Source organism: Lotus japonicus, chromosome 6 (genome assembly GCF_012489685.1).
Source record: "Lotus japonicus ecotype B-129 chromosome 6, LjGifu_v1.2".
NCBI lineage: Eukaryota > Viridiplantae > Streptophyta > Magnoliopsida > Fabales > Fabaceae > Lotus > Lotus japonicus.
In genome coordinates this window covers 55,530,330-55,545,980 of record NC_080046.1, presented here as the reverse complement: position 1 = coordinate 55,545,980, position 15,651 = coordinate 55,530,330, and the positions used below count along the sequence as shown (strand labels likewise).

The window sequence follows — 15,651 nt, the reverse complement described above, 5'->3', positions numbered from 1 at the left end:
TATATTTTATGAATCTAAATTTTGAGAAGGAAAAAATGTAAAATATTGTTGTATTAGTTAGAATAAAAATATATCAAGATGTCTAATTTTAATAAAACCAAAAAGTTTAATAGAAGTTTTGGCCTAAGAATGTGTTTTCTAGTCATAACAAGTTATCTCATGGCATGCTTCTTTTTTAAACCAAATGAAATTAAAAAAAGAATCATATTGCCCCTTCAATCTCAATCAAATTGTCCAGTTTTTTTTTTTCAAAAGATGGGACATGATTAAGAACAACACTAAGTGAAGTCCCAAACAAATTCAATTAATTGTTGATGGATGTTTGAAGAAATTAGGTTTTATGCATGTGAGAAAAGGGGTTTAATTCAACCTCTTGATCCATACATAGAAATCACATTATTGTTTGATATGCATGTTGCTAATTTTTTCAGTGTTAATTAAAGTATTCCACAATCGTGAAATTAATCTCTCATCCACTGGAATCGTATTAAACGATAAGAGACTAACAAAATGTTTTTTCATTCAAAGAAGTTTGGAATATATGCATGTTGCTAGATAACAACTGCAAAACAATTTCATAAATCATTTTACGCAATCGAGAAATCTCATCTTTGAAATACATGTGGGCACAAGCAAATTACAAGAATAGCATGGTTCGATCAATTGATAGGTTTAATTAGATTGATGTGTTTTATTATGATATTTAATCATCATCTAAAGCCATTCTTGTTTTATTTTTGGCAGAATCCAACTTGGGCCAAATCCAAAGTAAGGGTTTGATATTACTCAACACAACCCACCGCACATCTCAGTCGATTATACAGCAAGCTTCATCCATCCATCCATCCATCCATCCTGATCCTGCTCTCAGACCCGCTCTCCCCTCCCTCAGGCTTCATCGCCAGATCGGAGCGAACCAGATCGAATCTGAGCGAATTCATCACAGATTGAAGCAAGAAGACCACGGTTTTCATCTTTAATTGAATTTTTGATTCACCTATTTCCTCTTCTAGTTTAACTGGAATCGATTGAGTGTTGCAGGGAATTGAATTGGGGGAGAAGGTCTAACAGTAAAAAGCAAGTCTTAAACTAAAAAAATAATAATATGTAGTGGATTCACATCTCGTCAATTTGCTTGTTTGTTTGTGTGTTTCGCTTGCATGTGTTATGAATTTCAAGTGTCAGCATTATCATTACATTCCAAAACATGATGATTGTACAGTAACACGCGCATTAAAATCCTTCGTGATTGCCACATTTTGAAGCTCAATCCTTTTCCTGTCGTCAAATTTTGGTCGATCCACGCGTGCTGACCTAATCGTGTAATTCCAATTTACCATTCTTAATCTTATGGTTTTGATATCATGTTCATTAAGGATAATACAAATTAGCCTAATTTTCATTTTTCAGTTAGGTTTGATTTGATACTTATGGGGAAGGGAATTAGAATTTCTAGACTTATTGATAAGTAATGGAAGTATAAAGTTGAATAGAAGATTATTTTATCTTAAGCTGATAACTATGTTTGTAATTTGTAGACTTGCAGGCATAATTGTTTTATATATATAGAAATATATGCCTATCTTGAATTTCTGCATTACTTTGTGGATTTTTAATTTGGTTGCACTTTTTTTTCAATGACCCAGTTTTTAGAGGGCGCTTTCGTATTGGGAAAAGGTTCATGGTCTTCTCAACTCCCTTTCTTCATGAAGGTGTCCCCTTCTTTTCTAGAAAGAGGTTCAAAGTGTCAGGTCTTGCACATCCAGATATAGATGCAGGAATTTCCGGTGATATACCCTTGCGAGATGTAGAAAGGTCATCATTTTTTCCGACATTACATGAGATGCTGACTATGTTTTCCAAGAATGTTTTATAATCATGATTACTACTGCTGCAACTCACTTAAGTTTCTGTCAATCTTTTGTTTTGCTAGTTCTTCTATGCCTTTGGTTCGAATTTTAGGAAATTAGTATATAGGGAGTATGAAGCCTTCTTTTACCTTTAGGTAGTGTGGCGGAATGGAACAGGATAGCATGTTCTGTTTTGTTCTCTTTGGTTCCACTAAAAACACCATAACCAAAAAACACTGCCCTTTTTTAACATTTTGTATTGTCTTGTTCTACTTTTAATTTGCATCAAAAGTCAAACCTTAATGGGACTTTTTGGTGTGGTCATGTATTTGTTGATTCTAGGGCGTTTCCTTCAAGTGCGGAGCAGTTTCTTTTGATCACTTGGAGGGGTTCTAGAAGGAGCAAGGAAGGCAATGTTTTACTTATTTTAGTTGCTAGTTTTCGATGGTCTACGGTTGTAGATTTTTAAGGTGCAATTATTGGATTGGACTGTTATGGGGAAAAAATTCAATACAGAAATACATACTCTCCTTTTAAATAAAGACATTGCCATGTATGGTCAGTTATTCCCCGATTTATTTATTTTTTTGAAAATAGAAAGTGTGAATAACTTTCAAATTGTGAGAGGTGTAGCTGAGAGTTTTCAGTACTATAAGAGCACTGAAAAATTGTTTGTTCTTATGGCCTCTCTTCGATATGTGCATGATTTCTTTTAAGATCTCACCTAACAAGGTAGCATTTGGGGCTGAGTTAGACCGAATCCAAATTTTAAAATGGAGTCATAGCCTATCCTAGAATTAAATCAGCCTTGCCTCATGGCTTTCACAGCATCCAAGAATCTAATCAGCTTGACCGTGTTGCTTTCCCAAAAAAATGTCCTACAATATCCGCACTCTAGATGTTTGTTTTGGATGGGATGTGTTAAGTTCCCGCGTTGACTAGAGATGTGATAAATGTTGTCCTTATAAAGGGTAGGACAATATTGGGCCTATCCTAGATCCAATATTGGGCCACACACACATCTTCAATCAACTTGGGACATATCTAGTTTGTATAAATCAGCATGGTCTGCAGTTGTTCAAGGTGAAATAAATGAAGTCAATCTGACTTGGCAGCAGTGTTGTCAAATAGCGGTTATAGCAGCCTATAGGGTAGCGCTCACCACTATTCCGCTATTTGCCTCTATTTTCCACTATGAAGGCAAATAGTGGATTTTTGGCTTTCCACTATTTTCTGCGATCCGCGATTAACAACACTGCTTGGAAGATATCCCAAAAGAAAACAAAGAAATATACCTGGCTTGCGCCATTCGGACAAAAGTCAGTCCTCTGCTCCAAGTCCAACCCTAGGCGTGACAACTTTCCTACAATTTTTTTATCAAGTCTGCAGCCTCCATGCCCAGGATGTCTAATTTCGAGTGTGAGGTGTGTGTGTTAAGGTCCTACATTGATTATAGACATGACCAAAGTAATCCTTATAAAGTGCAGGACAATCCTCATCTTTTAAGTTAACTTTTGATTTGAGTTAGACCCTGTCTGAATTCTAAGAATTTCTTTAAGGGAGTCTACTTGGAATGTATGGAGAAGTTCTTTGGTATTCTGGAGTTACTTCTGTTTATTTTTTTTTTTTTCTTGTTGATATTTCCTAAATTGTACTCCCAGTTCCCTTTTTATATTAAGTTCTCTTACATGTTCAATACTTCCCATGGTGCAGATGTACTGGTGACATTCCCTCTTGCTGCAATTTTGATGATAAAGTTGATCCTGATTCTGAAATGGAGATGACCTGTCCATCAAATGTTAACAGTGGTGATGTTCCTGTTTGTTCTACTCCTACCACTACAGGTAGTATTTCACATCTGGACCAGAGTTTCACTGGCTATGTGCAACCACCTGCTTTTGTGAGTGGATGGATGTATGTGAATGAACAAGGGCAAATGTGCGGTCCTTATATTAAGGAGCAGTTATATGAGGGCCTAACTTCTGGTTTCTTGCCATTAGAACTTCCTGTGTATCCTATGATCAATGGCACGATAATGAACCCTGTACCATTGAATTATTTCAAGCAGTTTCCTGACCATGTTTCCACCGGGTTTGCATATCTTTCTATGAGTACCTTAAGCACAAGGATGCCTACGCATTGCCCCTCCTCTTCTTGTAAGGATATGGCAGTTTACGGGCACGACAGATCTTCTGAACATGCTGCTCCTCTGGCTGCGAACACCGATTCACATACACTTGTCAATTACAGCATTAAGGAATCCAATCAATCGGATTCAAACTCTGAGTCCTTCAACAGTATAATATCTTGTCAGATGGTAGAGCAATATCTGCTGTATGTTTTGTTATATTTAAATCAGCTTAACTTACGTGTTGGCCATTTGGATGACTCTGTCTTATTGCTTATTTCAGTTACGTGAAGATTCTTGTTGGCTTTATGAGGATGAAAAGGGAATGAAACATGGGCCACATTCTTTTTCGGAATTGGTTTCCTGGCACCACCATGGATATCTTAAAGATTCAACCGCGGTAAGATTCAAACATTCATTTGATTAAATAGTATAAGGCTGCAGATCTGTTGCTGGACTAAATTGTTATTCTGATAATCATTCTTTTGACTTATTTATGTTAATGTGCAGATCTCCCATTCTGACAATAAGTATGGCACATTTGTGTTACTATCTGTTGTAGATGCATTGAAAGGAGATATATCTGGAACCATGTGTAGATCAGGTTCCACAAGCAATGAAGTTGGTAATGTGGTGAACTTAACTTGTGAAATATCTGAAAATATTTCGTCCCAGTTGTACATGGGCGTCATGAAAGCTGCCCGCAGAGTTGTGCTAGATGGGATTATTGGTGATATCATTGCAGAATTTTTTACTGAAAAGAAACACCAGAGGCTTAAGCTTGAATCAACTGATCGTAATTCTGAGACTTGCAAGTTAGACAAAAAAATGGTGATGTTTAATTGTATTACAGTTGGCATTGTTGATAACTTCTAACTGTCTACGTTTTGCTAATTTGTTTAATATTTGCTTTAACAGTGTAAGTTTTCCGTGGAGATTAGTCAAGATACTGCCATTCCAAGTGAGCTTGCATCTTCCCATATTTTGGATGATCAGTCCTGTCATGAAATTTCGGGACCATCTTCAACAAGTGTTAAGTCAGTTGGAAGTGTTGAAAATTTTTGGTGGTCATATGCTGTTGTTCGTAAAGTACTTTTTAATTATTGCTTACAAGTCATGTGGAATGCAGTGTTTTTTGACCCTTTAACAGAGTACTTATTTTCCTGGAGGAAGAGGAAACTTTGGTCTCAACCTAAGCCTCAGCCATCTGTTAATGGATGCAAAGATTATGGTGAAAAGATTGAACAGTATGAAGTTCCAGAGAGAGATTATCATCCTCAGTTAGATTCGTCTCCTAGTAGTCTCAAAAGTGGAAACATACTCGAAGGTCAAATGATTTCACACACTTACAACTCTAAAGATTTGACATGCATTATCGAAGGTGTGGAGAATGAGCTTCACTTCTCTTCAAAGATGTCTTTAGCTGATTACATTCGAAGTTTTGTTGAAAAGGAAGTGAACACATTAATTCCTTCCCCAGAGGAAGACAAATTGAGTCAGGTAAGTTTGATTTGAAGTGTTCATATTCCTTTATCTCTCTAGACACTACTGAGATGAAGAATCCTTTTATAATTGCAGGTTGTTATTAGTGACAGTGGCACTTGTAAAACATCTGTGAAGGATATTCTTAATGACAAGTCTATGGATCCTGTAAGAGATGGGCATTCCTTTTGCATGTCCGCATCTGGAAACCATATGTCTAATATATTCTCAAAAGCATTTAAAGAATTGTGTGGACATTTGGATGATGTGGTTGATGAAGAGGAGATTGGTAACCTACCACTACCACCTGGATTTGAAAAGAAATGTCCTACAATTTTCCCACAATTCAATTCAAAATTTCGACCTTCAAGGTTATTTGAATGTAATCCTAAGATTACAGAATATGTTGCCACTGCGCTGTGCCGTCAGAAGCTGCACGATGAAGTTCTAGAAGACTGCAAGTCTTCACTTCTTGATTCTGCATTGAATCAAATTTTTATATCATTGTGTCCCAAGAAGAAGCAATTCCGTTCTTATGGTCGTAACAAGGTGAGAACTTTGTTTAATTAATATTTATGAGAACTTGAATACTGCATTTCACCTTGGTTTTTTTGACTTGTCTCTGTTATTTGTTTTTATTTCATCTCATTACTGTCTCTGTTGATTTACTTATCTTTATTTTTGTAATTCTTTAGAAAGAGAAAGCATTATGTGCAAGCAAGGAACATTCAAATGATGCTACTTCTGGACTAGGAAGAGTGAAGGAAGGAACAAAAAATTCTTCTGGAGTTCCTATGGTGATTGAAAAATATACATCCTACAGCAAGAAGCGGTCAAAGAAAGAGTTGCATTCCTCCCAATGTGTAACAGATGATTATTTGAGGCCAGGAAAGCCGCCTGTGGCTAAGTTAAGGAAATCTAGAGATGTGGATGAGACTGCAGAAGTCAAAATAACGTCTCTTAAACCTGGAAAGGCTAGGATGATTAAAGGGAAAAAGGATACACATTCTAATGGCAGGTCTTCTTCTGTCAATGTCAACAGTAACTCCCACAGTGATCAGTTGTCCTCGAAGAATAAAACTAGTCAGAAAGTATTGAAGTTTTCAAGTACAGTTCAAAGTATATAATTTTCCTTGTTATTTTGTTACTGGTTTTATAATTATATATTTCTGTAGGAATAACAGCCATCCACTTGTCCTTATTCAGATGATGTTATGGATGTTGTAAAGTCTAAAGAAAAGAAGCTTTCAACGTCAACAGATAATAGCGTTAGCACAAAGAAGGTGATTAGAAGTGATGGTTGTGATGGAGCAACCATTCAAGGGAAGACCACTGGTTCCAGAGAGATACTTAATGGTAGGTTTATGGCATATTCTGACTGGATTTTTGTATGTTTCTCATGTTCTTTTTTTTGTTGAAACTTAACTGAATGTTTTTTCTATGCATTGGTTGTTTCTGTTTGTAGCATCAAAGAAAGTTTCAAAATTAAAAAGGAAGCATCAAATAGATGGTATGACATCCTCACATCCTGCTAAGGTTTTGAAAATTTCAAATAGTGCGAATGTGGGAGCTAGCAAACAGGTTACTGTGGCAAGGGGGAATTCTGCTAAATCGAAGCAATTGAATTTATGTCCTCGATCTGATGGATGTGCTAGGGCTTCTATTGATGGATGGGAATGGCATAAATGGTCTCGAAGTGCCAGTCCTGCATATAGAGCACGTGTCAGGGGTCTTCCGCGTGTACAAAACAAGTGCATGGATACTGAAAATAATTTATCTCAGTTGTCAAATGGTAAGGGTATTTCTGCAAGAACTAATAGGGTGAAATTGCGTAACCTTGTTGCTGCTGCTGAGGGTGCAGATCTTTTGAAAGTGGCTCAATTGAAGGTGATTGAATTTGAATAATATTATGTTTTTGGTGATTCATATCCAAAGCATCTGGCTCTATTAACTTTCAACTATTGTGTATTTCAGGCACGGAAAAAGCGATTACGTTTTCAAAGGAGCAAGATTCATGACTGGGGTCTTATTGCCATGGAGCCAATAGAGGCAGAGGACTTTGTCATTGAATATATTGGAGAACTAATTCGTCCTCAGGTATAAACAAAAATCTATTGTTGCAAATATGCATATTTCAAGGCCATCATCTTGTTCTGCTTTTACAAAGCAAAATTTGAATTATATATTGTCTGTATAACAATTTGCCTAAGTTAATCACATGAGGAAGGTCTATCTTTATAGGACTTCCAAATTTAATGTTGAGGAAGAGGTGTGCATGTTGTATATGTCGCAGTGTTACCAAATCTCCATCATGGCGGCTTCTCATGGCGGTTTTTTGGCTTTCCGCCATGCCCGATATCCCGCCATATGGCCGCCATTTCAACCATTATTTGTCATGTGTGGTGGGATTTTGTCTTTCCGCCATGACCCGCATCTGCAATTAACAAAACTGATATGTCATTGCAAATGAGTTAATGAGCGCTCATTTTCTGGGTATAATATTTTTTGCAAGCTTTTTATCCAGTGATTGCTTCCCTGAAGCCTGAATACCTTGAACCATTGATGGCTATAAAATTAGTAATGTACAGAATATAATAATTTATTAAGAAGATAAGGAAATAATGATATAAGGTAATTATTTATTTCTTCACTCATTTTTGTACGTTTTCTTCGTGACAATTAATTTTATATTAACAATGGATCATGAATCTTAATAGGTCTTCCTGTGGGCATTTGGTTTCCCTTTTTAAGAACCATGGCATGATCAATGTTGTCGTTTAATGTAATTTCATTTTTACTGGATCAGTTAACAGATCTGGTTTTGTCTCACAGATATCTGATATACGAGAGCGTCAGTATGAGAAGATGGGAATTGGAAGCAGTTACCTTTTTAGACTTGATGATGGTTACGTGGTTAGTACTTATTTACAGTATTTGTTAAATTTTATATTTTGTGAGTTTCAGTGATGTTGCTTCTCTAATATAATAACGGAGTCGCTATATCAGATAAATCTGATATTTTATATTTAGTTCACCCTATCTACCCTATATTGGTATTGACTGATATTATTCTTTCCGTTTTTACGCAATTGAAACATGAAGAATTCCTAGGTAGAGTGAGTGACTGAGAAAGAAGAGATAAGATATTGAATCTGGGAAGAAATGTTTCATGAGCATTCTGAAAGTCTTGATTACCGAGCTATGGTTATATAGATGTCGGGGTTCTTTGAAAAGCTCTCTAACTGCCTCCTAACAGTTGTAACATGTTTACATGATAATTCAAAGTCTCTAACAAACTCAAGAAGCTAACAGTATGCTACACTAAGCTAAGAGTCTAAGACTAAATGTATAGTTGTGAACAGTAGAATCACACTAACTGACTAACTGTATCTTAGAAAACATAATGAAGTTTAAGGACAATAGTGTTGTCTGACCTTATGGATCATGTTTTTAGTTTGTTTAGAAGTTGTTGAGTACACAATACAGACCTGATCAGGCGTCAAGTATGCTATCAGGAATTGGATGGTAGTTGTGTAGGCTTGTAGAGGAAATCTTGGATGTCAGATGTAGAAGATGATTGGCAGTTTGTGCAACTAGCATTTCAATTCAATAGTTTGGTACAGCAAACATTTCTACTAGTGGGCCAGTGGCTGGTTAGCTAAATAGTTGCGGCTTTCTTGAATGAATCACAGGGGAATTCGTCAAAACATCATAACCACTTGACCATTAGAACTAAAGTTAACATCTGATTGGCAGTTTGTGCAACTAGCATTTCAATTCAATAATTTGGTACAGCAAACATTTCTACTGTTGCGCCAATGGATGGTCAGCTAAATAGTTGCGGCTTTCTTGATTGAATCATAGGGGAATTCATCAAAACATCATAACCGCTTGACCATCACAACTAAAGTTCTTGGTAATAGCTTGCATGACTTATTTGTCTCACATAGGCTTCTTTTACTGGCAATCCAGAATTCCAGACTCATCATAGCTTTGTCATATGATTGGTTTTTCTACTAGATAATCTAAAATATACTTAATCTACTCAAGCCTATGTAAATAGAGTATTAAGTATTGTGTAAACTATCATGTCTGCTAAATTGATATTCTCTAAATAAGCATATCTTGATAAACTGAAATCCTTTTCTGTATGTTTGCAGGTTGATGCTACAAAGAGAGGTGGGATTGCAAGATTTATTAACCATTCTTGTGAGGTACTTGTGCAGTGTTATTATATTTTGAAATGCATGTATTTTTTTGTCTCTATGCATTCAAAAAAATGTTTGGGTGACATCCATGTGTTCTAATCTTTCATTTAACATTCTTCATAATTTGAACTGAAATTTCGGCAGCCCAACTGCTATACAAAGGTTATATCTGTTGAGGGTCAAAAGAAGATTTTTTTATATGCAAAACGGCATATAGCTTCTGGAGAAGAAATTACATACAATTATAAGTTTCCCTTGGAGGAGAAAAAGATTCCCTGCAACTGTGGTTCCAAAAAGTAAGTTTATGACGCCTCAGTAACTCAGTTCCTAGCATGATTTTTCTCCTATGGTTTTCTTGGTATCAATGCTAGATATTTGAATCCCGTTGATTTAATTAAGAAATACTATGTATGCTATCATGTTTTAAGTTCACATGGAACATTTCCTTGATTCCCTCTAATTCTCTCTCAATGGTTGCATCTATAGTTTTCTTTGGATAAAAGGAACTAAATGGATCTTCATCTAATAGATCAAATCGAAAGTTAAACATTCCCCTGATTCCCTCCAATTCTCTCTCAACACTGCTTGTGAATAACTTGGGTTTTAGGAGAATTCATTGGGAAAGACCTTGGTCTGAATTGGATTATGTGAATATTTTGTTTTCGATGAAGCAGTGTTGTTTTAGAATTAATGTTGCTGGCCCTATGTTAGGGACCCAATTGCAAGGTATGGGACTTGAGTTCCACATTGGAAGTATGGGATTCTAATGTGGGGTTTATAAGGCCTTGGGCTCTCCAACTACAACAGCTAGCTTTTGTGGTGTGGTTCTCCCAAGGTTCTTATCACCCTACCCAAAGAGATAAGGCTTAGTTTATTTGATAGACTGTTAAATTGGACGATTAACAGAACTCTCAGGACAAAAATGAAGTGATAATATCCTTTTTGTTATGCTTGCCAATTTTATAGATATACCTGCGTTATGACATTATACTTATCATGCAGGTGCCGTGGATCACTTAATTAGGTAGATACTGAGGCTAATCCTGGTATGCACTTACTGCTGAAGCCTGAAAGTGAGTTTTGTTGTTTATAACTACACTCTAATTTGTTCAATGTTTTTCTAGGTTGTTGTTTTCAACGTCCACATTTTAAAGCATTGGGTGGACACACTTATTGCCATAGGTATGCACTCATCATGACTCGTGAACATTAGTCGTAATATTGTCATCGACTATTATTTACATGCTTATGTGCTTCTTCTGGCAATGCAGTATTCATGTACTTTGTTTATTTAATTCTCCTTGCATATCATCCTAGACATTGACCACCTTTTTGTTAACTGATTATTTGACCGATAATTGTAACAATTTTCTTCCCCATTTGGTGGATAGTTAGTCCTCCTTTTCGCTTACACTTCCTCGTGTTGTAACTAATTTGCTTAGGAGTTTTGTTCAATGGATCCATTCAACTCCTTAAACTTGTGAATGGAGTCAATTTGATGAAAATTAGTCAATCTTATGGAAATGAGCGTACCTTAACTGAATTTTTGGTAGATGGAGTTGATCAGAAAAAATCATTTTGCTTTGACTGGAACAAGTTTAATTTGGCGTTTTCTGTAATCCTATTGCTATCATCTTTATTGCAGGATTACACCCAAAATAGTTGGATGTTGCATGCTGAAGATTTGACGATTGTTACTTCATACTTCACTTGAAATCAAATTGGATGAGTTGCAAGAGTGCTTGAATGTATCGTACATGTATGTTTCGACTTTCACGTAGTGCTCACGAGGGTATATATGTGTGTGTGTATCAGAATAATGTATATGTGCTGACAGTTTAAAAGTCAGCCAATCATTTTTCAGAGACGTGCCAAAAGTGGTTATTTAATTAAAATACTTTGAAAATTGAAATGATAATGCGTCATGTTTAAAATATGATTTGATGATAGTGTAAAACTTTTTTACACTGGCAGTGCATATTAAACTCTAAATGTTTAAAATATGTCTTGATCACATTATATTTGATTTTTGTTTAATTGACATGGACCCGATGAGGCCACCTCTAGATAGAGATAGGGGGTGACAGCCAGTGAAGATTATGGAGGAATTGTTGTATAGATTCAAACTCCTCTGTTAGAGACTTCACATATTTATCTATGAATACATGTGTTTTCTTATATTCATTTAGTGTCTGGTTGATATCTGTAGCTATATTCTCAACTTGCATTGTGTTTTAAGTTATCTCATTCCCAGGACCTATTCTGGTTGTTGAAGTTTCATTACAAAATGCCCATGTACTGTTCTTTCATGTGCACTAAATCTAACATTGTTGAATGTTTACAAATTAATCTAGTTCCAACTACCAATGAGTGCACCTTTCTTTTACATGATAAAGACCAACTTTGCATGTTTTTTTGAATGATGGTAATGGGGCTTGCATATCACATGGCCATGGCTATTGCTTCATGATAAGGGTATGGAACCACCATTTTTAATAGGATAACCATGTATGTGATAAGTATATGATTTAGCTCTGGTTTCAGACATCTTGTATACTGTGTTTGTAATTTTTGTGACTAATTTTTTCTATGCAATATATTATGCATGTAATCATGTGAATTTGATGCATCTTTAGATATTTGGTTCCTCGACTTGGTTTGTTGTTTGGTAAATCATTTGATTTGACTGAATATCCACTGAAACAAAAATAAGAAATGTTATGCTTGTAGTCAGTCTTGTTCTTTTATTCTAATTGATATTTAGTTAGAGTGAAAGTAAAACATAAACATGGCATCTAGTGCATTAGTTCTGGGTATTAATTTAAGTATTATGGTGTTTCAGGTTATGGATCAGCATCATTAATGGTGAACTGAATTCTTTTGGTGATTGATTTACAAATTGGATTGCCTACTTGTTCGTGATGAAATAACTAACTCGGGCATTCTTGTAGGCTTTTTGTGGCAGTTGAGTTTCTCCTCTTAGAAGCTGTAAACAATTGTTTTTCCATGTTTTTATATGTTCTAGTGAAGGAATAAATTGGTACAAAAGATGCTTAATTCTTTAATGAAATAAAAAGGTTTGGAAACATTAGTGCATGCCATTTAAATATACAAGTGCAAATCTCCACCCTCCCCCCTAATTCTTGCTCTTTTCTGTTACACCCTCGTTTCTATAACAAGGATTCGTTTGAGTTGTGTTAGTAGCTACTAGTGAATAGTTGCAACTATTTTATGTATCTAGATGCAATAATAATGGTATTAAATTTCCTTGACCAGTCGAATGTAAAATTATCATACATCAATATCAACCTTCTAAGTTTAAATGTTTATTCATATTGATGTGCAGGAATTTAATCTGCATGATGAATTTTAAGCTTTTTTTTTGCCATTAGTGAGATTACATGCCTATACTAAGTATAAACTAGCATTACCTTTTTGGGTGTGTAAAACTATGTGGTAAAATCTGTTATATATGCTTGGTGTTGTTGGCTTCTACCATTTAGCAACGACTTTTGTATATTGCCTGAAATTTGGAAAGTAAAGATTTCATGTGAAGTTGATTGACCCCTTACATAGCTCAAGTGGTAGAGTCCGGGGACATCTCAAGTGTAGAGTTCAAATCATGTTATTTGAAGAAAATAAGCTCCCTCCCCCAATCCCAATCCCAATCCCTCACTCCTAGAACAAAAAAGTGTGAATGGGTTTGTAATTTGGAAGCTCAATTTCGCTTTGTTCAGGATGAATGGTGCGAGTCATGCAGTGAAAATATTTTACTATATAATATAGAAAAAGTAGTTGGCTTAATTTTTCTCTCTATAGTAAACACTACTAAAATAAAAATTTATGTTTCATGGCTACTTGAAATGTTGTGTTCCCAGTTCTCAATCCGATGGTTGAAATGTTCAAGGGAGAACCCTTTGTAAGGGACATTGATTGGCAATATACCTTAGAATTTATTGATGTAATCGGCTTCCTTTTCTCTATAATTTATTTAGCTTCCCTCCTTTAATATGCAGGAGTAGCTCAAGTAGGAAAAACTGTTTGTTTGCTGAGTTGGATTGTGCATTCTGGTATGTTTCTCTTTCCGTCACTTGTTATAGTCATTGCTAGCCATGTCCTTTTTATTTGTTCAATAATGATTCCAAGTTCCCTGAGGAAATTAAGTAAACAGCAGCCAAAGGTATTAGAAAAATGAATTACTAGCCCAATACCATTGCAATTTGGAATGCACGGAATATTAAAACTCGTCACAAACTCACTTTTATACTTAATTCATTCCAACAATTTTCCGTTTAAATATTGTGTGGAGCTTGCACCGTTGACAGTGAGCAATAACTCTTTTTCATGTTTTCTTTAGCATTTAAAAAAATTTATTATTATTTAACAAACAACTTAAATCCGGAATTTTCAGAGGGAAAAATGTAGATTAGTTGGGTACACATATATTAACAAAATTGATTGTGTATATTAAACATTAGGAAATCTAAATATCAACATTATTTTGTAAAATTCACTAGCGAATGTGTCCAGTAATATCAACATAGGTCATTTTACTAAATAATTTAGAAGCATTGGCAAATGGCATACTTTGAAAAGGATAATATAACTACTTTTTTTTGGTCAAGATAATATAACTACCTAAATAAAGGGTCAAGCATGCTATCAGAATTGGTTGACATGGTCACGGTCACCTTGATACACTTCCATGACTTGGTTTGAATATTGAAATTTCCCATTGATAGGTTCGATATGGGTCTGTAATATATATTGAACATTTTTTTGCACTTACCACCATTACCACCATAGGTTTATTATTATCCTATCCCGCCAACCTCTTCTTTATATTTTAACTATACACCAACCATCCTTATTTCATTGGGGACATTGCATTGATCTTCTCTGAGATTTATCAATTATTATTCGGACCTTCTATAAGATTTTTCATTATAAAATTCAACATCTCTATATTATTCTTAGTAATATATGAAAGAGAGGAGGTCATTCTATTTTATAAAATAGTCGGGAAGTTCAATAATGATAAACCCGTGGGATGTCAGTGCAATTTGCTTAATTCCTGTCGAGATTATGCTTTGCCTTGAATTTGGAATGATGAGACCCTCTTCACCATCAGTACTTAGTCAACCTTTGAAGCCTTGGAGAGGAAAAAGGAGCTTCAAACATACATGCCCCAATAGTCTTGGCTTCTTATGCCGGTTGGGGTTATGAATACATCACGTGATTCATTGTTTTGTGCTCTATATTGCACATAACCATCATTTTAATTGCTTGATGCTTCAATTTCTCTCTTTCCTTCCCTACAGTTGGCAATGCTTATGCTTGTTGGACTATCAAGTGTGAGCAAGAAGTCTCACGTTGATGAAAAACCAAGTATCGAACAATTTATAAGTAAGCTGACTCATACACTTATTGCCTTAAAATTTAGAGTAAAAAATGTGGTGTCCAACCCCCTTGTCTTATTTGCTCTCATAGTCCAATGTGGAGATCCTTAAGTCTTTCGCTACCCAACAATGCAGGGAGAAGCTCATGTGATTTGAAAAAGTAAGGGTTAACACTCCACTTACACCACAATGAGAGGGATATGAATAGAAAAAAAAGGAAAGTGAGAGATATGATGAGTGATGTAAAAAAGAAAAGAAGAAAAAAAAAATGAAAACGTAAGTGATGTAAATATGTTCTAGCAATTAACTCCGCCTGTGTCTTATATAACACAGCCGGTCCCCAGCCCGGACAAAGGAGGAGGGTTGCAATTTCAAGTTTATAATGGAAGTAAGTTCACCGATGTTGTGCAGGACTCCTATTTTTTTTATACATTATTATTATATCTCAATTCACAATTAATACATATCATTTGTTAAGGACTCTTAACATTAACATTCTGAATGGCGTAGACATGTAGGTTATGTATAATTTGTTAGTTTATTTTGCATAGTTTTGTCTTCCTAGTAATTTAATTTTGCACTGC

The 15,651-nt window shown here is 35.4% G+C and overlaps 1 protein-coding gene across 7 annotated transcripts; it reads left to right on the top strand.

Annotated features, from left to right (window-relative positions):
• The first annotated feature begins 635 nt into the window (after positions 1-635).
• Positions 636-15,615, top strand: LOC130722023 (histone-lysine N-methyltransferase ATXR7). 7 transcript variants are annotated; one of them, XM_057572610.1, is made up of 22 exons: positions 638-653; positions 745-966; positions 1,647-1,815; positions 3,564-4,167; positions 4,262-4,378; positions 4,489-4,809; positions 4,897-5,478; positions 5,557-6,009; positions 6,156-6,579; positions 6,667-6,816; positions 6,926-7,347; positions 7,435-7,557; positions 8,293-8,373; positions 9,621-9,674; positions 9,813-9,964; positions 10,671-10,714; positions 10,793-10,850; positions 11,314-11,427; positions 12,511-12,632; positions 13,685-13,738; positions 14,990-15,074; positions 15,203-15,615. In XM_057572610.1, exons 3-16 carry the CDS (start codon positions 1,682-1,684, stop codon positions 10,690-10,692), a joined length of 3,639 nt encoding a protein of 1,212 aa, XP_057428593.1. In that variant the 5' UTR covers positions 638-653; positions 745-966; positions 1,647-1,681; the 3' UTR covers positions 10,693-10,714; positions 10,793-10,850; positions 11,314-11,427; positions 12,511-12,632; positions 13,685-13,738; positions 14,990-15,074; positions 15,203-15,615. The 7 variants fall into 7 exon arrangements, with proteins under 7 accessions (XP_057428597.1, XP_057428593.1, XP_057428595.1 ...); XM_057572612.1 differs by having other exon boundaries at positions 15,159-15,615; XM_057572609.1 differs by having other exon boundaries at positions 14,990-15,615.
• Positions 15,616-15,651: the final 36 nt, after the last annotated feature.

Coding starts and splice junctions, on each gene's coding strand:
- LOC130722023 (XM_057572610.1), top strand. CDS start 1,682: ATGGTCTTCTCAACTCCCTTTCTTCATGAAGGTGTCCCCTTCTTTTCT. Junction 1,816..3,563: donor CCCTTGCGAGATGTAGAAAG/GTCATCATTTTT, acceptor CCCATGGTGCAG/ATGTACTGGTGACATTCCCT. Junction 7,558..8,292: donor GAGAACTAATTCGTCCTCAG/GTATAAACAAAA, acceptor TTTGTCTCACAG/ATATCTGATATACGAGAGCG.